Source organism: Cyphomyrmex costatus, unplaced genomic scaffold (genome assembly GCF_001594065.2).
Source record: "Cyphomyrmex costatus isolate MS0001 unplaced genomic scaffold, Ccosl1.0 scaffold726, whole genome shotgun sequence".
NCBI lineage: Eukaryota > Metazoa > Arthropoda > Insecta > Hymenoptera > Formicidae > Cyphomyrmex > Cyphomyrmex costatus.
In genome coordinates this window covers 18,359-37,236 of record NW_017280296.1, presented here as the reverse complement: position 1 = coordinate 37,236, position 18,878 = coordinate 18,359, and the positions used below count along the sequence as shown (strand labels likewise).

The window sequence follows — 18,878 nt, the reverse complement described above, 5'->3', positions numbered from 1 at the left end:
ATTATTGATCAAATTCAATCTTAATCTCAATGAATCTCTAGTCTGATATAGATATACATTTCTTATAATCTGCATATCGAAAAAAAATTCAATCTTGCAGTATATTTTGCTCCATCTCTACTTTTTCATCGCTTTATACATATATATGCGTTGAACGTATATTTCTCATCCTCCCTTTTTCCAATTCTTCTCAATTCCTACTCGCTCGAATTATCTATATAGACGAATAGACCTACATCTAGTCTCATGCTAACTCAAAACTATATCGCCTCATATACATATTTGTATTATATAGATATATTTATATATATGCATATTTTATATCAGTCACGAAGTTGTCGAAACCAAGCCTGAGGGTAATTTGATTCGATACTACGATTGTTTAATGATTCAGTCGTAGCGTCATTACGAGCGCGTCGCCCGTATTATACGCAAAAGGAGCTTAAAATCGTAACATTACCATTAAGCGAGTAAGTAACAAGAGCGCGCTGAAGCTTTTTTTTTTTTACATTTTAACCGTCATCGCGATCGGATTTGAAAAAGAGCTCGATGAAAGCGATCGATTTCTTCGACCACCTGGCGCAGGAAATTGTTTCAGATATTGAGTCGTGGACTCTGATATGTTTCACACGCTGTCTTATAAAATTCGTGTTAAACAGGCCTCTGCAAAAAACCTGAATGCTGATTATCGTTACAATGATAAAATGCCATATTCTAAATGCGAATTTGTCACTTTTTATATTCCGAGGTACTTGGACTAAAGAGTCTGGATCAAGAAAGGTCTGATTCTCACGTTCCTCGGTTCTCCAGCGCGACTCTTGTAAACCCAAGGAAAGCTTCTCTTAGTGAGCACCGTGATTTTCTTAGAACGAGTAAATCAGCGTCGACGTTGTCGTCGCGACTGCTTGTTTTGCCTCCTGCGATTGAAAGGGAGGATAGCTGAAGAGGAGCGACAGCAAGGGCCGTTTGTCGAAAGAGCGCGGACTCCCAGAGAAACGTCGGCTGCTGACATCCTTTTCCTGGTAGATTCTTCATCCGAGAGATTTTTGCTTCTCTTCGTACGCCTTTAGACAGGCCCCAACGTCGCAGATTACTTAGTAGACCATTCGATGGGGATATTGATAGCTTCGCGGTTGAGAGCTCAACTGCAGCTCAGCGGCGGGGTACGGATCGTAGCCCTGAAAGTACAGAAAAAAAAGGACATTTTTCGACATTTTTCTTTTGTCTCCTTTTATTTTTTCTTTACTCAAGCCCTCTATTGAAGATTGTCATACAGCACAGATCATTCTAACGATATTATAGAATTTGTAACGCTCCAACACAGTATTGCAATAACATTGACTGTGTTCAGCAGAAAAAGCAGCTTTGCAATTGTTGTAAAATTCTTGAATATGATTGGTTTATAGATTTAGATCCAGTGAGAGAAACTAAGGGCAAGACCAATCGTATTAAAAAATTTTACAACAAAGCTGCTTCTTCTGCTAAACGCAGAAAACGTTGCAACAATGTTGATGCAAGCTTCTGTGCTATATTGATTGGCTCGAAGCAATTGCCGAATTCAATTCACCTGCGTTCGTTTCTTGGACACTATGAACCTCTTCTGAGGGTAGTACGCGGCACGTTGAGGATAAAGGAAATCGTACTGCGGATTAACATGATTGCCATACTGCGCGGGACCCTCATACTGCTGATCCAGCTGCTTTCCGTACTGCTCGTAATAGCTGGGCGGGTGGGTTCGGACTATCCCGATGTCAGAGGGCGATAATGTGTCGTAGTGCCGCGAGGGATATACCGGTGTCAACCACGGGAGAGCTATAAAGGAATACAGAAAAGGATACAGAACTGATGAAGAGGTAGAAACCCTCGCTAAAGAAATTCATTATCTTTTTATTATTTTTATTTTTGTGCAGCTGGATCGTAATTACAGGATTACAATTGTCAACGAACCGTTTCTAGGATCTTCCTCATCAAGGAAATCGCTGTCGTCTATCTCGTATTCTTCGTTAGCGTATTTGCGCCAGTTTCTATTCATGAAGTAAAAATGAGATAAAAAAAAAATCAAGCATTTATTTATGGAAAAGTTGTGAAAAATTTTAAGGGAGCTGGTTACCCGTTACGTTGTTCGTTCTCCCACAGCGACAGGAGGGTCAACACATCATCAGGGTTGATGTCCAGAGGCAGCTCCCGCTTGTATCGTGGTTCCTGGTAGTACGGGACGCTGAAAATTCAAATAAAAAAAAAACGTTTCAGCAGGTCTCTTTTGTTGAGGACGATTTAACTCTATTACTTGCGTGATCTTTTTTTAGCGTAATTATTTGCGTGGAGTGCTTCCGACGCCCCAACATTATATCACAATTTCTATTTCTTTCTTTGATAATTTACAATTAACTTAATTGCTGGTCTGTTCAAATTTACTATACAATCTAAAGAATCTAAAAAGAGAGACTCGCTAACTGGTCACGCTAACTGGTCAATAGTCGTTGAGGGCATAGACGTAAGATTCTATGCGACCTTGTAACAAAACAAACAACTGGATACGTAATTGGCGTCCTTGCATAATCTCGACATTATCAAGTTTTTTTAAAGAGATAATAATACCATTATTTACTTACTTATTTATTAATTTTTTAAATTCATAATCACAAAGAATCGACTGTGCCTATAAAAAGACTTCGCATTGACGGTGTAAGGTTAAAGAGCTCTAAAAAAAATTAATTTTCATAGAAAAAAGATCTTCATTAACAAAGGCAATCATCAAATGCTGAAGAAAAGGCTTTAGATAAAATATAAGAAAATAAATTACATTTTGAGTCAAATAAATCTGAACAGACCAGCAGAGTTTTTAAATAAAAATCATAATAATCTATATACATTCTTTATAAATAGAGATAAGGTTGCAAAAATATTTTCAATTATGAAACAATTTGCATTAAGTATATAAATAGCCTTCATTCATTTAGCGTACTTATAAAGCTGAAGTGTTCTGGATATTCCATGTAAAGGGTTAAATATATTAATATAAAGAGTTAATAGTGCGGATCTAAAAATAGTTATGTACTTTTATCGTTATGCAGATAAAAACGTACAGTACTTAACGATGAAGTATGTAGTCTATAATGATTCGTTGCGGATGGATTCACTTGTCGCGATAATGCTAAACAGGGTGAGCCAAGGAGAAACGACGATCTAATCGTGGCTACAAAAATTGTCGTTTTTCCGACGATGCTCAGATCGATGTCTCGCAATCTCGTTTCGGAATCGCTTCGTGAATTCATTATTCCGCGCTGTGTTCGCGCAGCGTCTATATTTCAAGATTGATCGATGCTTATCCGTGACGCAAAGCGACCGACGACGATCACCGCGACGACTCGTCCCTACATCGCGCGCTATTGTTCTCCGTCACGAACGGCGCTTTATCTCGCTGTCGACGGACTGTCCTTTGTGTGAGCGAGTCTCACGATAGCTAGCATTCAAACTTATATATACTCGATACAACGGCAAGTACGGGGACAATACCGCGGACAATACGCGCCTTCGACGGTGAGACACGATTGCAACGACAATTGTCATCGTTCGTTGTTGATTAACAGAGAAAGTCATTTCGCAACCCGTACAGAAACACGCAAAAGTCAAAATGACTTTATTTGGAATTTGAACGTCAATAGAAAGTCAAATGTTGCAATCAAAGATTGTCATCTTGATTTCCGTGACGTTGAAAGACACAATGATGAGTTTTAGTAAAAAAAAAAAAAAATATGTCAAAAGTCGAAATGATGACTCTTGGTCGTACAATTTATGTGTGTTCCTTTGTAGTTACACATCGCGATAAAACGATCGATAATGATGCCTGGTAGGGACTAACGCTGATCAACTGATAGCCTGGCTATGTGCCAAAAACTCGTAGGATACTTTCATTCAGCTTTTCGGCGTTTACCAGAGTGTAGTATAAGGACTCTGGCCCTTCGCGGTCTTTGCGCCGTCAAGGCTGGCCACACGTCGGATCTTACTACTACAATTTATCTATCTTGATTCTTCCGTCTCGATTCCATCTTAAGCTCATCTCATATATCCATTTCTACTAATGCAGATTAACTGGAATCTTGGCTTAAGTTACTTTTTATCATCTTTTCTTATCTCAGGATTAATAGGAGCTGAAGAGTTATAATTAAATCGAGATTAAAATTGATCTTGGTAAAACTGGATATTAGACGATTAATTTACCACAAAGTTCTTTTATATAAGAAATGTGTATACATTGTAAACAATGAAAAATTATATTGATTCAAGGAACCTCGCGAGATTGAAGAAGCGAGTTTTATACTGCAATGCAAAGTTTAAAGAAGCCTGTCTCAAAAGATACCTGATATCAAAGTGTATTAAATTTTTATTTTAATAAAATTTTACTATAAGCTGCTTAAATAAATAAATTCAGAGTTGTGCAGTCAAAATTTTAAGAGATGAAATCATCCTTTGTATGAAAAGCAATTTTCTTTTTTTTGTTGTTAAAAAAATTCTTTAAAAACATTAAAACATATTTTATATAAAAATTTTATAATAAAGTTAATTCCACTCACCTACTCTAATAATATTTTATAAAATGAATTTTTTTTCAAAATCTATATGTTTATCATTTTTTAAACATATTATGATGTATAGAGATAAAGATAATTTTACTGTAAAATTTTTATATAAAACATTTTTTGGTATCTTGAATAGTTTTTGAGATATAATGAAAAAACACTTGCTTTATAAAAGTCAATTTCACTTTTTAAAACCGTTTATTAATTGCAATTTTCTAAATTAATTTATTTACGCGCGACCTATATACAAAGTTTCATTAAAATTAGAATTTAAATTTCTCAAGAGGTTTTTACCAGATGTGCTGGAAGGGCTCGTTTTTACCTCATTAACATTAGTTTTTCGGCACGTGCCGCTTATAATTCTTCTAATCGATTAATTTAGTTCATTACGTCGGCGTTTCCTCTATTGATCTGCATCCGACGGGACGCCTCCATTCAAACTCTCGAAACGAGGACGGGGCTGTTGTCTAATGCGTCAGCGGGATTATTATACCGTCAACGGAAGAACAGTGGAGCGCAGTGGAAGGCTCATCCTGTCGCAGCCGGAAGTATCGTCGATAAATTCGCGGAGTGTGCTTGCCAGATGATTGGTCGCTGATACCAGCGAACAATCAAGCTCTGACCTAGTTTCGCTTCCATCCCGGCTCCATTCAGCTTTTCGTGGGCCCGCTCTCTCTCTCTCGTGGATACTCAACCACTACCACCACCATCACCACCACCGCGCCACTACCACCTGCGTCACGCGTATCGAGCGATTCGTGCTCTGCACCAAATTCTCTCCCCCCGTATGTGGGTGTGCGAGGCCACGTTCGTGTGCCACAATGCCGTATGCACAGGCAAACACGTACATTTGCCTAAAGCCCGTTTCTACTAATATAGACCCGGATAGCACAGAGCGGATTCGAAAAAGGATTCAAAAAGAATTCAGTTGTACGTCATCCATTCCGAGTCTTTTTCTGAAAAGAATTCTTTTTGCATCTGAAAATAAACTCGGAATTGATGACGTAGGACCGAATTCTTTTCGAACTCTCTGTGCTATTCGGGGATTAACTTTAATTTCAGTTCAATTTACTTTTTGTCCTTTTCTAATTCTAGATCTAGAAACAGGTGTAGAGTTAATTGGACCGAGATTAAAATTAAACTGTGCGTTAGTGAAAACGGGTATTATAGAATTAGAAAAAAGAATAAATAGTGCTCTCTAAATTCTTTGGAGTGAAATCTCACTCTAAAGAGTGAAAATTGAGCCAGTCTTATAAAGGAGCAGCTTAGTTTTCAATTCTGAAGAATAAGATTCCTCTCTTCAGAGTGACAATTTTCTGAAAGTTTTAGAGAGTAAGAGAGTACTACATGTAACTTGATCGAAATGGATATAAATGTGCTCACTTTGTGCCGTACATCTGTTTTATTTCTCTCTTCCTCCGCGAGAATATGCGAGGATGGTCCAAGTCACGGGACGTTAATTCACGAGAACAATAGCATTTTTTTTAGACGTTTGAAAATTCCGACAAAGTCACGCTGAGATCTACAATTTCAATTTCAATTCTAATTCTTTGATTAATTTCAGAAAGACTCGCTGAGATGTCGAGAATAGAAAAAAGAGAATTTTTACAAATGTAATTAAATACCATCGTCTTTTACATAAGATTTTTTTACAGTTTCAATTTAATTCGATATAATACAATTACAGAATAAAAATTGTAATATAAATTATTGTAATGCAAATATTATTAATTATGTAAATGAAATTTCTATGAGATCTTGGTGGAAAAAATTTTAACACAATTTTCCTCGGTGCCACGCGACACGCGTGGCAATTTTCTTTTCTTTGAAAATATACTCAAAGTGCTTTTATCGGCGAGCGCTTCTATTATTATAGCACTCGCGGCTAAGGATAACGCATTATGTAATCGCGTTTACTATAATAGGAACGGTTACCGCGTTATAAGAATTTCATCGAGGAAAAAATTAATCGTTGTCGTGTCCGTCGAGGTAACCTGTGACATTTGCGTCTCGGTCAGGCAATGCATTCCCGTACATTTTTCGTGTAAAAATAACGGGCCGCGATGGCGATGGCTGTTAACTTTGAGACGATAATAATGTCCGCTCGACGGCAGTCCCATGTATGTGTGTTTAATTTTAAACACCGGCCTTAGGCAATTCCGTGCGAAGCGCTTTTACGGCTTCGATATCGAGGGCTCGCGTGTTCACGCGATTTCCTGAAATTAGATTCGGCTCTCGATAAATCTGCTGCTAGCATCGCGCTCAACGGGAAAGCGTATTTTTATCTCGCGCCGTCGCGCGATCACGAGCCGGACGTAAACGTTGCGTTATTAAGCGTCGTAACATCTTATCCGTTTCATTTGCTTTCATGGGAAGGAAGGAAATACGCATCGAAGGCTATTATTACATTTGTCATACGATAAAATTTTCAAGCCTGTTATTCACGCTGACTACAATGGGAATAATATTTGATGCTTTCTAGCAAGAGATAATAGACTGTAACACAGTATAACAGAGATCGTTTCATCTCTATTTAACACTGACAAGCAATATCTAATCTGATTCACTGTGTTGTCTGTGTCTCTTGCGAAAAAGCACATATTATGTAGTAAGCAGTAAGTTATATAAGAAAATTGACCAATTATAGTTGATTATTCTCCTCACATTCAATTGTAATTGGTCAATTTTTTACGCCTCGTAACTTACTGCATCACATTACTCCCATTGACGATCCTTTAATTGGCAGCACGACCGAAAGGTTTGCGAATCTCTCTATTCTACAATCAATCAATAGACTTGAAAAATGTCTCATACAATAAATGTAATACCAGCCGAAGGATGCGACGAGTGAGGTCGTTAATTCGGTACGGTACAATCGTCAGATGATCCTCGTCCTCTGATTATACAGCACAGAAGCTTGCAGCAACACTCAACATTTTCAATTTTACTGCAATATTTAGGCTTCACATAGCAACAATCTTGCTGACGAATAAAACTTCGTTTTGTTTTTAACATGTTTTCTGCATTTATTTTGTCTCCTTTTAATTTTCTTTTGTATCTGGATAAGTATTGTATAGTAACAAAGATTATTATTTTTTTTTTTTTTTTACTTTTATTATTATTATTATTTCTGAGACGTACGTTGTAACAATACTGGAATGATCTATGCTTTATGAGTGAATACGAACGTCGAGCGGTTGGCGAATCAATGCACCGGATACCGGATGCGAAACTTCCGACGATTTCATTTGGCTGCATTTTTAAACAGCACCATCGAGCATACGCGCTACTGATATGATATTCGATAACGGCAATCTCTATTTCACTCTTCATCTTTTTCCCTTCGCCCCTCTTTCTCTCTCTCTTTCTCTCTACAAATGGTTCGATACGACTTCGGTTGTCCAGGTCGACCGCCGCCGTCCCTGCGCTGAGGGCAACGCCCTCACAAGCCCTCTCATACCCATTCAGAAGAAACGCCGGAGGAAAGAGGGATGCTTGGTGGGTGGAAAGGGTGGAAAGGGCGCGCACGGTGATGCATAGCCCTCGCGCGCCGGGGCTACACCGAGTCGATCCTCAGTTTAACACGGGAGGAGGGGATTCCCGTTATCATGCCAACTCAACAGCGCGCACAACTCCAGAGGGTAAAGCTCTGAGCACGATGAAACATTAGGAATAGAAATATAAATATTGAAATTTTGAATTACTAGAAACCGTGTATTCTCCGGTGTAACCGGATATCTTGATGCTTATTCCTGCTCCTAATATTCTTTTATTTCAAATAGAAGTCGTAATAATATCATAGGGAATATAGGAACATCACCGTGACCTTATTTGTCATTTATATATAAGTTTGCTTTTAAACATCATGATATATAATGTCCTGTGATATCGTTATGATTTTTAATTATGACGCTGTATTTTATCTGGAATTGTGCACAGCTCTTAATTCACAGTATCGCATATCGTAGGAAAAGAAAGAAAAAGAGAGAATCATATATAGGTATTAACTCTCATAAAACTTATTTTCGCGTCCTCGATTTCCGATATTTCATCACCAATTTAATATCGGTCTATGGAGAGACCGTGTAGCCCTCTTCGCAAATCGACTTCCAACTAAATAACGTTTCGCAATTTCGCTCTCGCTTTGGCTCTTGAAATAAGCGCGGCAAAATAAAACGAAGTCGTTACGAGACCGCCGTCGCGGTCGTCCACTCTCGTCCCCTTTCGAGGATTTCGTTACCTACCGCAATCTAACAGCGGTTACTCCCGGGAATATCGATCGACGCGGGTTTATCGATTTCGAGGGAGAATTAGGAAAAGTAGGACGCGGCCGCTTACCTCCTCTTAACTTGAGCCTGCATCGGCTGCGGGGTAGGCAGAAGGTTGGGCAGACGTCTCGTTTGGAGCGAGCTCGTCGGAGGTTGCAACGTGGTCGGTCGTACGGTCGTGGTGGACTTCTCCGATCTCTTGCGTCGATCCTCGCCCGCGTAATACCGCGAATACGGCACTGTGTCCCACACCCGCGGTACATCCTCCTCGACCTCATTCATGATGACTTTCCCGTAGCTGAGACACAAATAATTCTCGTTACGGCAAAATTTTACCGATCAAGATAACACTTTCCACTTGGTGACGCAAGTTGACAAAAAGTGCCATTCTGTCTTTATTATTCATTGAATGCCATAAAAACATGGCTTACGTTTTAATATTAAAATAATAATAAAATAAAACATTTTATTATATATATATTGATTTATTAATATATATATTGTATTATATTCAATATTTTATATGGTTGTTTTAAAATTAATGATTTTTGGGATAATAATGATCATAAAATATATTAAATATATATTAAAGTAATAATACATATATTTTCTAGATCCTTCGAAATAAAATTTTACTCCAAAAAAAAATGAAAATTCTGCTACTCTTAAAAAAAGAGTAAAATTCATTCTAAAAATTTAGAGAATAATATTAATATAATATTATATGTATTAATATAATACTAACAATCTAATAAAATGTCTTAAAATATTATGAAATGTATTATACATAATATTGGTAATATTATAAGCACAATAATTCTACACAGCGCGCTTTATCTGAACGTTTATAGGACATCATCCCCCCTTAAAGATATGGGATATAACGAAGAAAAACGAATAAATGTGAAGCTCTCGAATAACGCACGACATTCAAGGTAAATTAATACAGCAGGCCATTAAGTTCTAAAAATATAATAATAAACTACGAAGCGAAAAAAAGTGTACTCCGTTTGTCGATCAAATCGAACATTACGTTGAAATCGTTATATAATTCGAGGTATTGAATTCTGAATAATTTATTTTCACATTGACGCGAAAACTAGACTTACTCATAATTCTTATCGTACGGCGAGTACGACTCGCGCTCGTACATAGCGTTGCTGGGTGATTTCTGGGCCAGGGATGGTTTATCGTCCTCGGCAAGAGCTGCTTTCAAGCCTCCCAGCCCCGAGGCAGCGAGAGTTCCTACATATGTAAATGAATTCCAGAGATGATCCTCGTACAGTATTCGTTGGATTATATTACGCATTGTATCTTTTAACCTTTTATTAAAAATCTCGCGTGAGATATGCAGGTCACTCGGTCATTTTATAAATTTGTTAGACGTATTGCATTTATACGTATCTTCATATTATATTAGCGCGAAATATTTGACTTTAAAAGATTGTTTTTTTATTTTTAATTACAAATGTTATTCATTCTCATCCAAAAAATGTGCAGAGTTATCAATTTCTATTTAATTAAATAATAAAAGAGAATCATAAAAATTGAGATATATAACGTTGGGGTGTCGGAAACATCCCACGCAAGTAATTACGTTAAAAAAAGAATCACAAGAGTAATTTATTTTTATCTAAAGAATGTATAGAATATTATACATTTTCATTTGATTGTGTGTAAATAATTAAAGAGAAGTGAAAGTTGAGATACAACGTTGGGGTGTTAGAAACATCCCAAGCGAATAATTACGTAAAGAAAACCACGCGAGTAATGTGTTTTTATTTAAAAGATGTTATCAATTTTTATTTTATTGTAAATAATAAAAAAAGAATCGTGTGAAAATTGAGATGAAACGTAGAGATATTAGAAACATCCTACGCGAGTAATGTGTTTTTATTTAAAGGATATGTTGTATCCATTTTTATTTAATTATAAATAATTAAAGAGAACCGTAAAAACTGTGAAAATTGAGATACAACGTTGGGGTGTCAAAACATCCCACGCAAGAAATTATACGTTAAAAAAATTACAAGAGTAATGTATTTTTCTCTAATGAACGTATAGAATGTTATCAAATTTTACTTATTTATAAATAACCAAAGAAAATTATAAAAATTGAGATATAACAAGTCAGAAACTTTCTAAGAAAGAGAGACAGCGAGTATAATGAAGATTAAGAAGTAACTCACGTTTCTCTGCATTCGACATTAAGGATTCTCCAGCAGCGGCAGCAGCATTAGCAGCCTGTCGATTCTGCTGGTTGCCGAACATCAGCATCTCCTGCGTTCGTTTTGCTGAAAGCGACATTGCGGGGCGTTCAAGCGAATCGAAAGCGAATAAAAATCGAGGAATAATTCGAACGCGATCTCAACGAAAAGTACGCTACTGGATTTACGAGCCTTACATTTTGGCTTCATGGTCTGGTCCGCCTTCTTCGCGTCCTCCATCAGGTTCGTAGGCAGGCACAAGCCTATGGAGATCAGCGAGAACAGCAGCAGCAGCAACCACGCCCAGTTACACGTCATCTGCGACAAAGTTGCGGGATTTTCATTGCCGGTGGTGCGTTCGCGATGACGCACCGTTTTCAGGGTCAGAGCTTCGCGACACTTTTTTTGCGCCCCGTGTCTCCCACCCCCGAGTTCTTCCCCTTGACATCGGATTTCCGACTGCAGTAATCGCAGAACCAATAAACTAAGGTCTGTTCTTTTTACCTAAAGTTCTTACACGGTTCACATTTTTCTTTCTTTTCTTTTCGCGTTCGAGAGAAAAAGAGAAAAGATGGACCGTGCAAGAAATTCAGCTGAAAAGAATAGGCCTTATGATTTGTCTCCAAGGAACACACGAAGGTTAACAAAAATTCAAAATGACTTTATTTTAATTCTTAACATCGATAAACAAGTTTTGTCATCAAAAATCATCATTTTCACTTTCTCTTGACTTGACGTATCTTTTGGCTGTTTATTATGATTTCCCGATCCAAACAACGCGCATCTCCAAGAACGAAACATAAAACCCCTTAAGGATGTCTAAAAAAAATGTCTTATACTCGTTTCTATCAATGCAGCTTAATTTTAATCTCGGCTGGACAAACTTTTTTATAGTTATAAAAATTAGCAAAATGGAAAGCAAATTGAACAAAGATTAAAATTAATCTACATTAATAAAAACGAACGTTAAAGACATTCTTTTTAAAGAGATGTCAAGACATCTTATGTTTCCTCGATTTTGGATCTTCTGTTGTCCGCGGAATTTTATTTACCAGGTCACCGTACTAAGAAAGCTTAAATATGTAAATGTCATATAATGCGAAATGTCGGGAATCTATTTCCATTGTGTGTGGAGAGACCGAGTGTAAGGGTCGCTCGATAAAGGGTCTTGTCGTGCACATATATTTGCTGTTACATAAAAATATTACGTCGTGGAGTTCTATAATAATATATCTTCAGATATGACGCCCCCATCGCAACGGTCGACGACGTCACGACTTCATGTAATCGACGCGGTTTACTTTCTTCGGTTATGACGTTGACGTTACCGTATGACGTAGACAGCGAGAGAATTCCCAGCCGCTTTACGTCACACGTGTGTAACTTGATAGGTTGACTTTATTGAACTTTTGTTTTATCGCGTGACGGCGATATGCAGCTCCACGCGCGTGTATGTATAATAAAAAAAAGATTCCTCTTGAGAAATATAATAAATATCCTAAAAGGAGCGAGCGATTGTTTTTCAATAGAAAATCCTGACGGCCTCGACTTGTTTTCGCGCGACTGTTTTAATTTAACACGCATAAATTCACGTGTCTGTAATAAGTTCATTAGCAGCTGTTCGATTTATCAAGAATTTCATAACGCTGGAAGGCAAGTTTCCGCGTGTTGCACGATCGAATTACACCGCTTAATTGCTCTCAATTGGCTTCTCATTAATGAATTACGGAGTGCCTCTGAGGGTAAGTTAACCCACGTAATTACGTGAAACTCTAATGGTGATGCTGGAAATGGCTGCGGAGAGTAGCGAGCGCGCGGACGGTGTGTTACTTGGAAATGTCAAAGTTCAAAATTGCGTGCGGAAAACGATATGTATTCGCGAAATTACGTATTTACAGTATACAGCGACAACCTCGGATATTGCATTCCACGCAATTTCGTATAAAGCAAATGGCTCGCATTACGCAGTCCGGGAAGTTTAACAGTCGGATTCGGAATATTGAAAAATACATGACCCCTGACCTTTCGAATTTTAGACTCTTTTTTTTTTTACATATAAAGGTCATTTAATTTCGCATTTTGTATGATATATAATTGAGGTTTTATTCGCCTCGGTAATAGACGTATATCCATATCCGGATCGATATGGGATTAAACGACATTTAAGTGGAACAAATAGAAATTAATGTCACAGTTGAAACTGCTTTCGCGACAGTTTCGTTATTGACGCTGCGACACGGCTCTCAATTAAACGATCACTGGATCAAACGCTCGGGAATTATTTCCGGAATTGACATTCGTCTAAGTCCGAAAACGAATAGCGAAGTTTGACAATTAAAGCGAGCCGTGCAGTAACGCCAAACCGGATATAGTAGACCTAGAAATCGTACACTTGTTGCATCTACAAATACTATAGTCATTTATCGGCGTATACGAGCTGCACGGCTAGGTAAATCGCAATTAAAAATGCATTTCATTGAATGAGAATCTCATTGACGAGTTAAGTGTGTATAAAGGCCTTCTCTCACGCACACGCCATCGCCGTAATTAATTCTAATTTATTATAATAGCATGGCACGCACAGACATATTACCGTTTTAAAGAGGACCGACGATGAAATCATAAAGCAACATTTAATCCCGAAACACACACACACACACACACACACACACACACACACACATTACACACGCGTGCGCACGTAGCCAGCTGTTTTCTTAAAATAGACATAGAAAAAAAAAAGGTGAATTTAATTCTTTCTATTACAAACTGCCAAAATCGAACAATATCCTTTCATTGAGACAATATAAAACTTTTTTTTACTCGGAGCTGTGCGCAACTACCTGTATGAATGTACCGAAAGTGACCGGCTATACGTGACAATAAAGCGCGTTTGCGGTCACATTCACCGTTCGAATTTCAGAGAATCTGTTTTAATCCGAAATTACACATCGACAGCGGAGTGAAAGTAAAAATTGCACGGAAGAAGCGAGGACGGTCTACCTTTCGAGATGCGGTGATTTCGCTGGGTTTGTCCTGATACGCTCTCGTCCGTTCCTCTCGCGGTGATCCTTCGGCTGGCACTCGGGTGGCGAACTGGCACGTCCTAGCGGATCCGCCGGCTCGGGGTGGAATGAATGTCGGGGCTCGGCAGGACGAGTAGAAAAGCGGGGTACGGTCGATCAACCAACCCCCACCTTGGTGTGAACGAGCATTCCCCGTCTCTCGACTCGTGGTGGTGAGAGCACCCTACGACGACGCCGTTGGCTGCGCGCGCGTTGCGTTTCCTCGCACACGAAGCCGACAGCCGTGCGGTGCCGTGTGTTGGTGCACGCGTGTTGGTGCCGCACACCGTTGATACAAGGGACGTCTCTGCCCACGCGATGACCCAACTACGTCTTCTCGACGCGGATCCCGGTTTTCTACGTGGCATCGTACAAGGATCGCTTTGCGTGGGAATTATGTTGTTATTTTGCTGTCGAAAGCCTGTCAACCGGCATTAACGGAGCCATAAGATTTTGCCGTTATCGTACCGCTATCGGTTTGGAAGTCACCACGCTGAGAAAAAATATTCGATAAATTTTTATAAACATTTATTCGTATACAGTATCATGTAAACTAAATGTTTATTTACAATAAATAAATATTTATTTTACTTAATAAAAAGAAATGTTATATAGTTGAATTAAATTAATAATTTTGCACCAAATAAATATATCTTTATATTTAGTAAATATTTAGTTGGCACTATTCGAATAAAATACTTTTTTTAATTTAGTTTAGTTTTCAACACACGGATGGAAAGTTTCCGTGTTCTGCATCCCGGTAATAATTAATATAATGTTGCCTTTAATTTTTTTTCTCTAATTGTAAGCTTAACTCTCCGCCGGCGATGTGAATTTTAATTTAACTCTTTTATCAGTAATAAAGGTCTACAAGAAACACAGCAATTTTTTGTTTCGGATTATAAAACTCTGAAAAGATTCTGATATTATCGAAGCTTTAACGAGTTTTTAATCATCACAGAGATTCGAATTGTATTTTACATTTAAATACATCATGCTTTTGTTTTAGCAAAAATTTTATTTGTTTTATTAATATTGTTATCGAATTAACAAGATCATTTTTAATTAAAACGATTGTATCAATATTATATTTTTTTCGGTATTCAAAATTTATAATCAAAATATCGATGATGCCTTTAAGGAACCCAATGGAGGGTTAAAATCGTCTTTGTATCGAGAAATTTTTTAGGCTCCTCGAGATGATATTGAATTCTATATGGAGATCTACGTCCTTTGTAAGATAAAGAGGAATACAAAGGCAGCTTTAGCCATCCTTTACGACAACAAATCCTTATTGCCGTAATTCGATATTTCTGTATTCTAAACGACACTTTTCTTCGAAAGGGCATAGGTCCGTTTATGCTCTCTCTCGTCAGCCCTTGAAACTCAACGCGACCGTTAAATATATACAGCTCGTCTCATCTTGAAAGAATGCAGCCTTTACCTTAATAGGATCGAGAAGAAACTGCAAAGTGTGTGATTATTTATTCTCTATCGAGCTATTCCTGATCTGCAGAGAGCTTTTCATATTTATAATTTTCTTCATGAATTTATATAAGAGCGGGAGATAATCTAGCATTTCTACCTTCGATCTAGCATTAAATTGAAGTACTAGCATAAAAGAAAAGAAAACTGACACGTTTCGCTATTGTTAGTACTCTTGCAACGCAGGCCACGGATACTCGATAGAATTAATAGAAAGGTAAAACACTACCGGGCATAGCAACTCCACTGCGTCACGTAATGTCTACTATGACGTTACCCGCTTGTCTTTAATTTTAATGAGATGATTATGCAAACGTCATAGGGATAGTTTTCTTTGGCATTTCGAACGGTGACGTTATACGCGACGCGGTTCTACGGTCTATGACAGGAACATGTATACTTAAGTAGTAGAGCCGTGTGTATTTTCAGCCGGTACATTATAGGTATCTATCGTCCTAATCTCCACTTCTCAAACATTTATTTTCTCAATGCGAGCGTTCCAATAAAAGAAATTGGCACGACGATTAAAAGATTAGATTACAGTAGCAGCAAAAAGGTAAAGCAGGCGATGGAATTTTTATTAATTCCATCGCCTACTTTACCTTAGGAATGCAAAATTGGTTTCGACTCCTTTAGGTACCTCTCAGATATTTTTTTAATTGAAAGATAAATGAAAAGTGGCAAATTCAATAGTAAACTATTGAACTCTCCAACTCGCGCGTATGCACTTCGATGTTTGTGCTTCGAATCTGAATTTATTTTTTATTAATATACAAATATTTCACATATATGTGTCTTAACAATTTAATGCTTTAATTTTTGCAAATTTTCATCCACAAATTGCAGATAAAATTCATGCGAGAAATATGACTGAAGATGTATTATAATACGATAAAAAACTCGGAAGTTCTTAGGTTTCTTAATCTGAAGGCACACTTTAGCCGCTTTCCTCTCAATTCCCAAGATTCACGTAAATTATATTTGCAAAGGCAAAACAAATTACATTTTGTGGTTTAGGCCCAGGTTTAGGGACGAAAATCCAACGACGATCTTATGGTAAACTCAGCGCGACCTAGCGCGCCATGAGGGAGAAGAGATTCTCTCTCCGACCTCCACCCCTCGTTCTGTATTCATCCCCAATCATCTAGCTTCAGCCCCCGCAACAGGCCATACGCCTACGCAAGAACGTTACGGCGCCCACGCGCGCTTCTACTCCACACCGAGAATCGAGCTGAGATCGGGGGTTGGGTGGAAGGGAGCATATTTTTTTTTCTCGCGTCAGCAGACCGACGCTCGACGACCTCCGCGTCAGGGTTTCCCACACCCTTCAACCGCTTGAGCGGCACCTTTCGCAACGTACATATACGTGAAAACAATAAAGATGACAAATGTTCTCGATACCAATTCATTATTTTTTTTTTTATACATATACTTTATTTTAATAAAATTTGAAATATGTAATCTGTTTTGAGATAAAATTTGTATGTAGATTGCCTTTTTTATTTTAAAAAGGAGATTTTTTAATTTTATTTTATTCGAATTGGACCACGCCATGTATACTGCAGAGTATTCTTCTACAGCACGAAATATTACAGCGATGTCGCAGCGATATTTAGAGAAATGTTGTAGATATATTGCTGCAATACATTTATATGCAATATTTCGATTATTAATCTAATTTTATTGTTAAAATATTATTGATTAGCATCACATTCCAAAATATACATGACAAATCAGAAAACACATTCGATAGAGCTTATAAGAACACCACTCGTCAATTAGATCTGCATGAGCTTTCTTATTATAGGATTTTCTTCTATAGCAAAAAATGTGTCCATGTGAAGGCGAAGCTGCGTACTTATATATTGAATTATAACAGTGTAGTAATAGATTGCAATATTTTCTACAAAATATCAAAGTTTATTTTAATATAATATTGATGCAATATTACGAATAAATATTAAAATCACAACATTATTAATTGCTACAACTTTTGTAATATCGTGCACTATTTTAAAATATTGCTGCGATATTTCGTGCTGTAAAGATTTTATCTTTGGAGATTGTTTCCATACAAATATCTTTTATTTTTGCAAAGAGAATGGGTACGTGATCTTGGGAACCCCTGTTCCGTAAAGAGGTAGCTGTAACCCTTGAAATATGTCTAAGATTCCCGTGGGCGGCGTCGCTGCACTTAAAGTAATATCACGTTCGATAACATCAACGGATGAGTACTCGTATAGCTGTGAAGAGACTCGTTCTTTGACGAGCGAAACGAAAACTGACATCGAGGTCATAGACGTGAATTATTTTCGCCTATGTTGTAAATATCATTTCCTTTGCAGCAATATCTATTTCGACGAAATATACTTCATTCGTACAGCTTTACGTGAGTACAATTTTGATGACAAAATTTGCTCGCTTAAAATCCACTTTGGGCAATCCATAAATTTGCGACAGGGTTCGGAACAGGTTTCTATTTATAATTTTATGTCGCGTGCTTTTTATATGCGTGTGCAAGTTCTCCAGGTCAATTATCCAATGTATCACACGACACATAAAATTATAAATAGAATTCTGTTCCAAATTCTGTCGTGAATTATAAATAAGGCATGAAAATGAGTTTAAACCAATTTTAGATGATCTACAAATCATGATTCTTTTCTATATTAGTGATTTTGTACATTAAAATATAATAACGTATATCGGTCGCTTCCAATTCATGACACACTTTACTGATGCTTAAAAAAGAATTATGTCTTTCAGTTTAACACAAGCGTGCTAAGTTATATATCTAGTTATATGTAATTATAATATGAATTATATATGTATATGAACTATATATAATTTAATTACATGTGTATATACATATATATAACATATATATATGTACAAAATTAATGATATAAATAAAAATATATATAAACATATACATATACATAAATTATGTGCAAATTTCTCAGGACTTTAAAGATAAACTTTAGGGAATGATAGAAACGTTTGTTAACGAAATTGTGTCCTCTTTCGCATTTTTAAGGAGCTGCACGTCCTTGTTCGCATCAGCTGTAAGTACACAATCGATCGCGCGGTAGCATTGCGTGTACCGTCTGACAATATTAGTCTAAGTAAGCTTCTGCATTTTTTGTTATTTTTTTGCAAAAACAAAATCAAAGAACATGAACTAGTATTATCAGATATCACATGCGACTGGATGCAAAGCTCCTCTGATTGTATATATATATATATATATATATCAGAGATTTTTTTTAGAAA

General features: G+C 37.2%; 1 protein-coding gene across 1 annotated transcript; it reads right to left on the bottom strand.

The window, feature by feature from the left end:
* LOC108780722 (prohormone-2) lies at window positions 1-14,170 on the bottom strand. The gene is made up of 9 exons (XM_018548518.1): window positions 14,059-14,170; window positions 11,253-11,373; window positions 11,038-11,142; window positions 9,958-10,093; window positions 8,919-9,146; window positions 2,111-2,218; window positions 1,948-2,024; window positions 1,568-1,812; window positions 1-1,178 (listed from the first exon to the last, which is right to left on the bottom strand). Exons 2-9 carry the CDS (start codon window positions 11,371-11,373, stop codon window positions 1,095-1,097), a joined length of 1,104 nt encoding a protein of 367 aa, XP_018404020.1. The 5' UTR covers window positions 14,059-14,170; the 3' UTR covers window positions 1-1,094.
* Between the last annotated feature and the right edge of the window lie 4,708 nt (window positions 14,171-18,878).

Bases quoted from the DNA above. Each gene is read 5' to 3' on its own strand.
- LOC108780722 (XM_018548518.1), bottom strand. From the start codon at position 11,373: ATGACGTGTAACTGGGCGTGGTTGCTGCTGCTGCTGTTCTCGCTGATC. The intron at 10,094-11,037 runs GTGAGTTACTTC...TTACATATGTAG, and splicing joins AATGTCGAATGCAGAGAAAC to GAACTCTCGCTGCCTCGGGG. The intron at 2,025-2,110 runs GTAACCAGCTCC...CTTCATGAATAG, and splicing joins GAGAACGAACAACGTAACGG to AAACTGGCGCAAATACGCTA.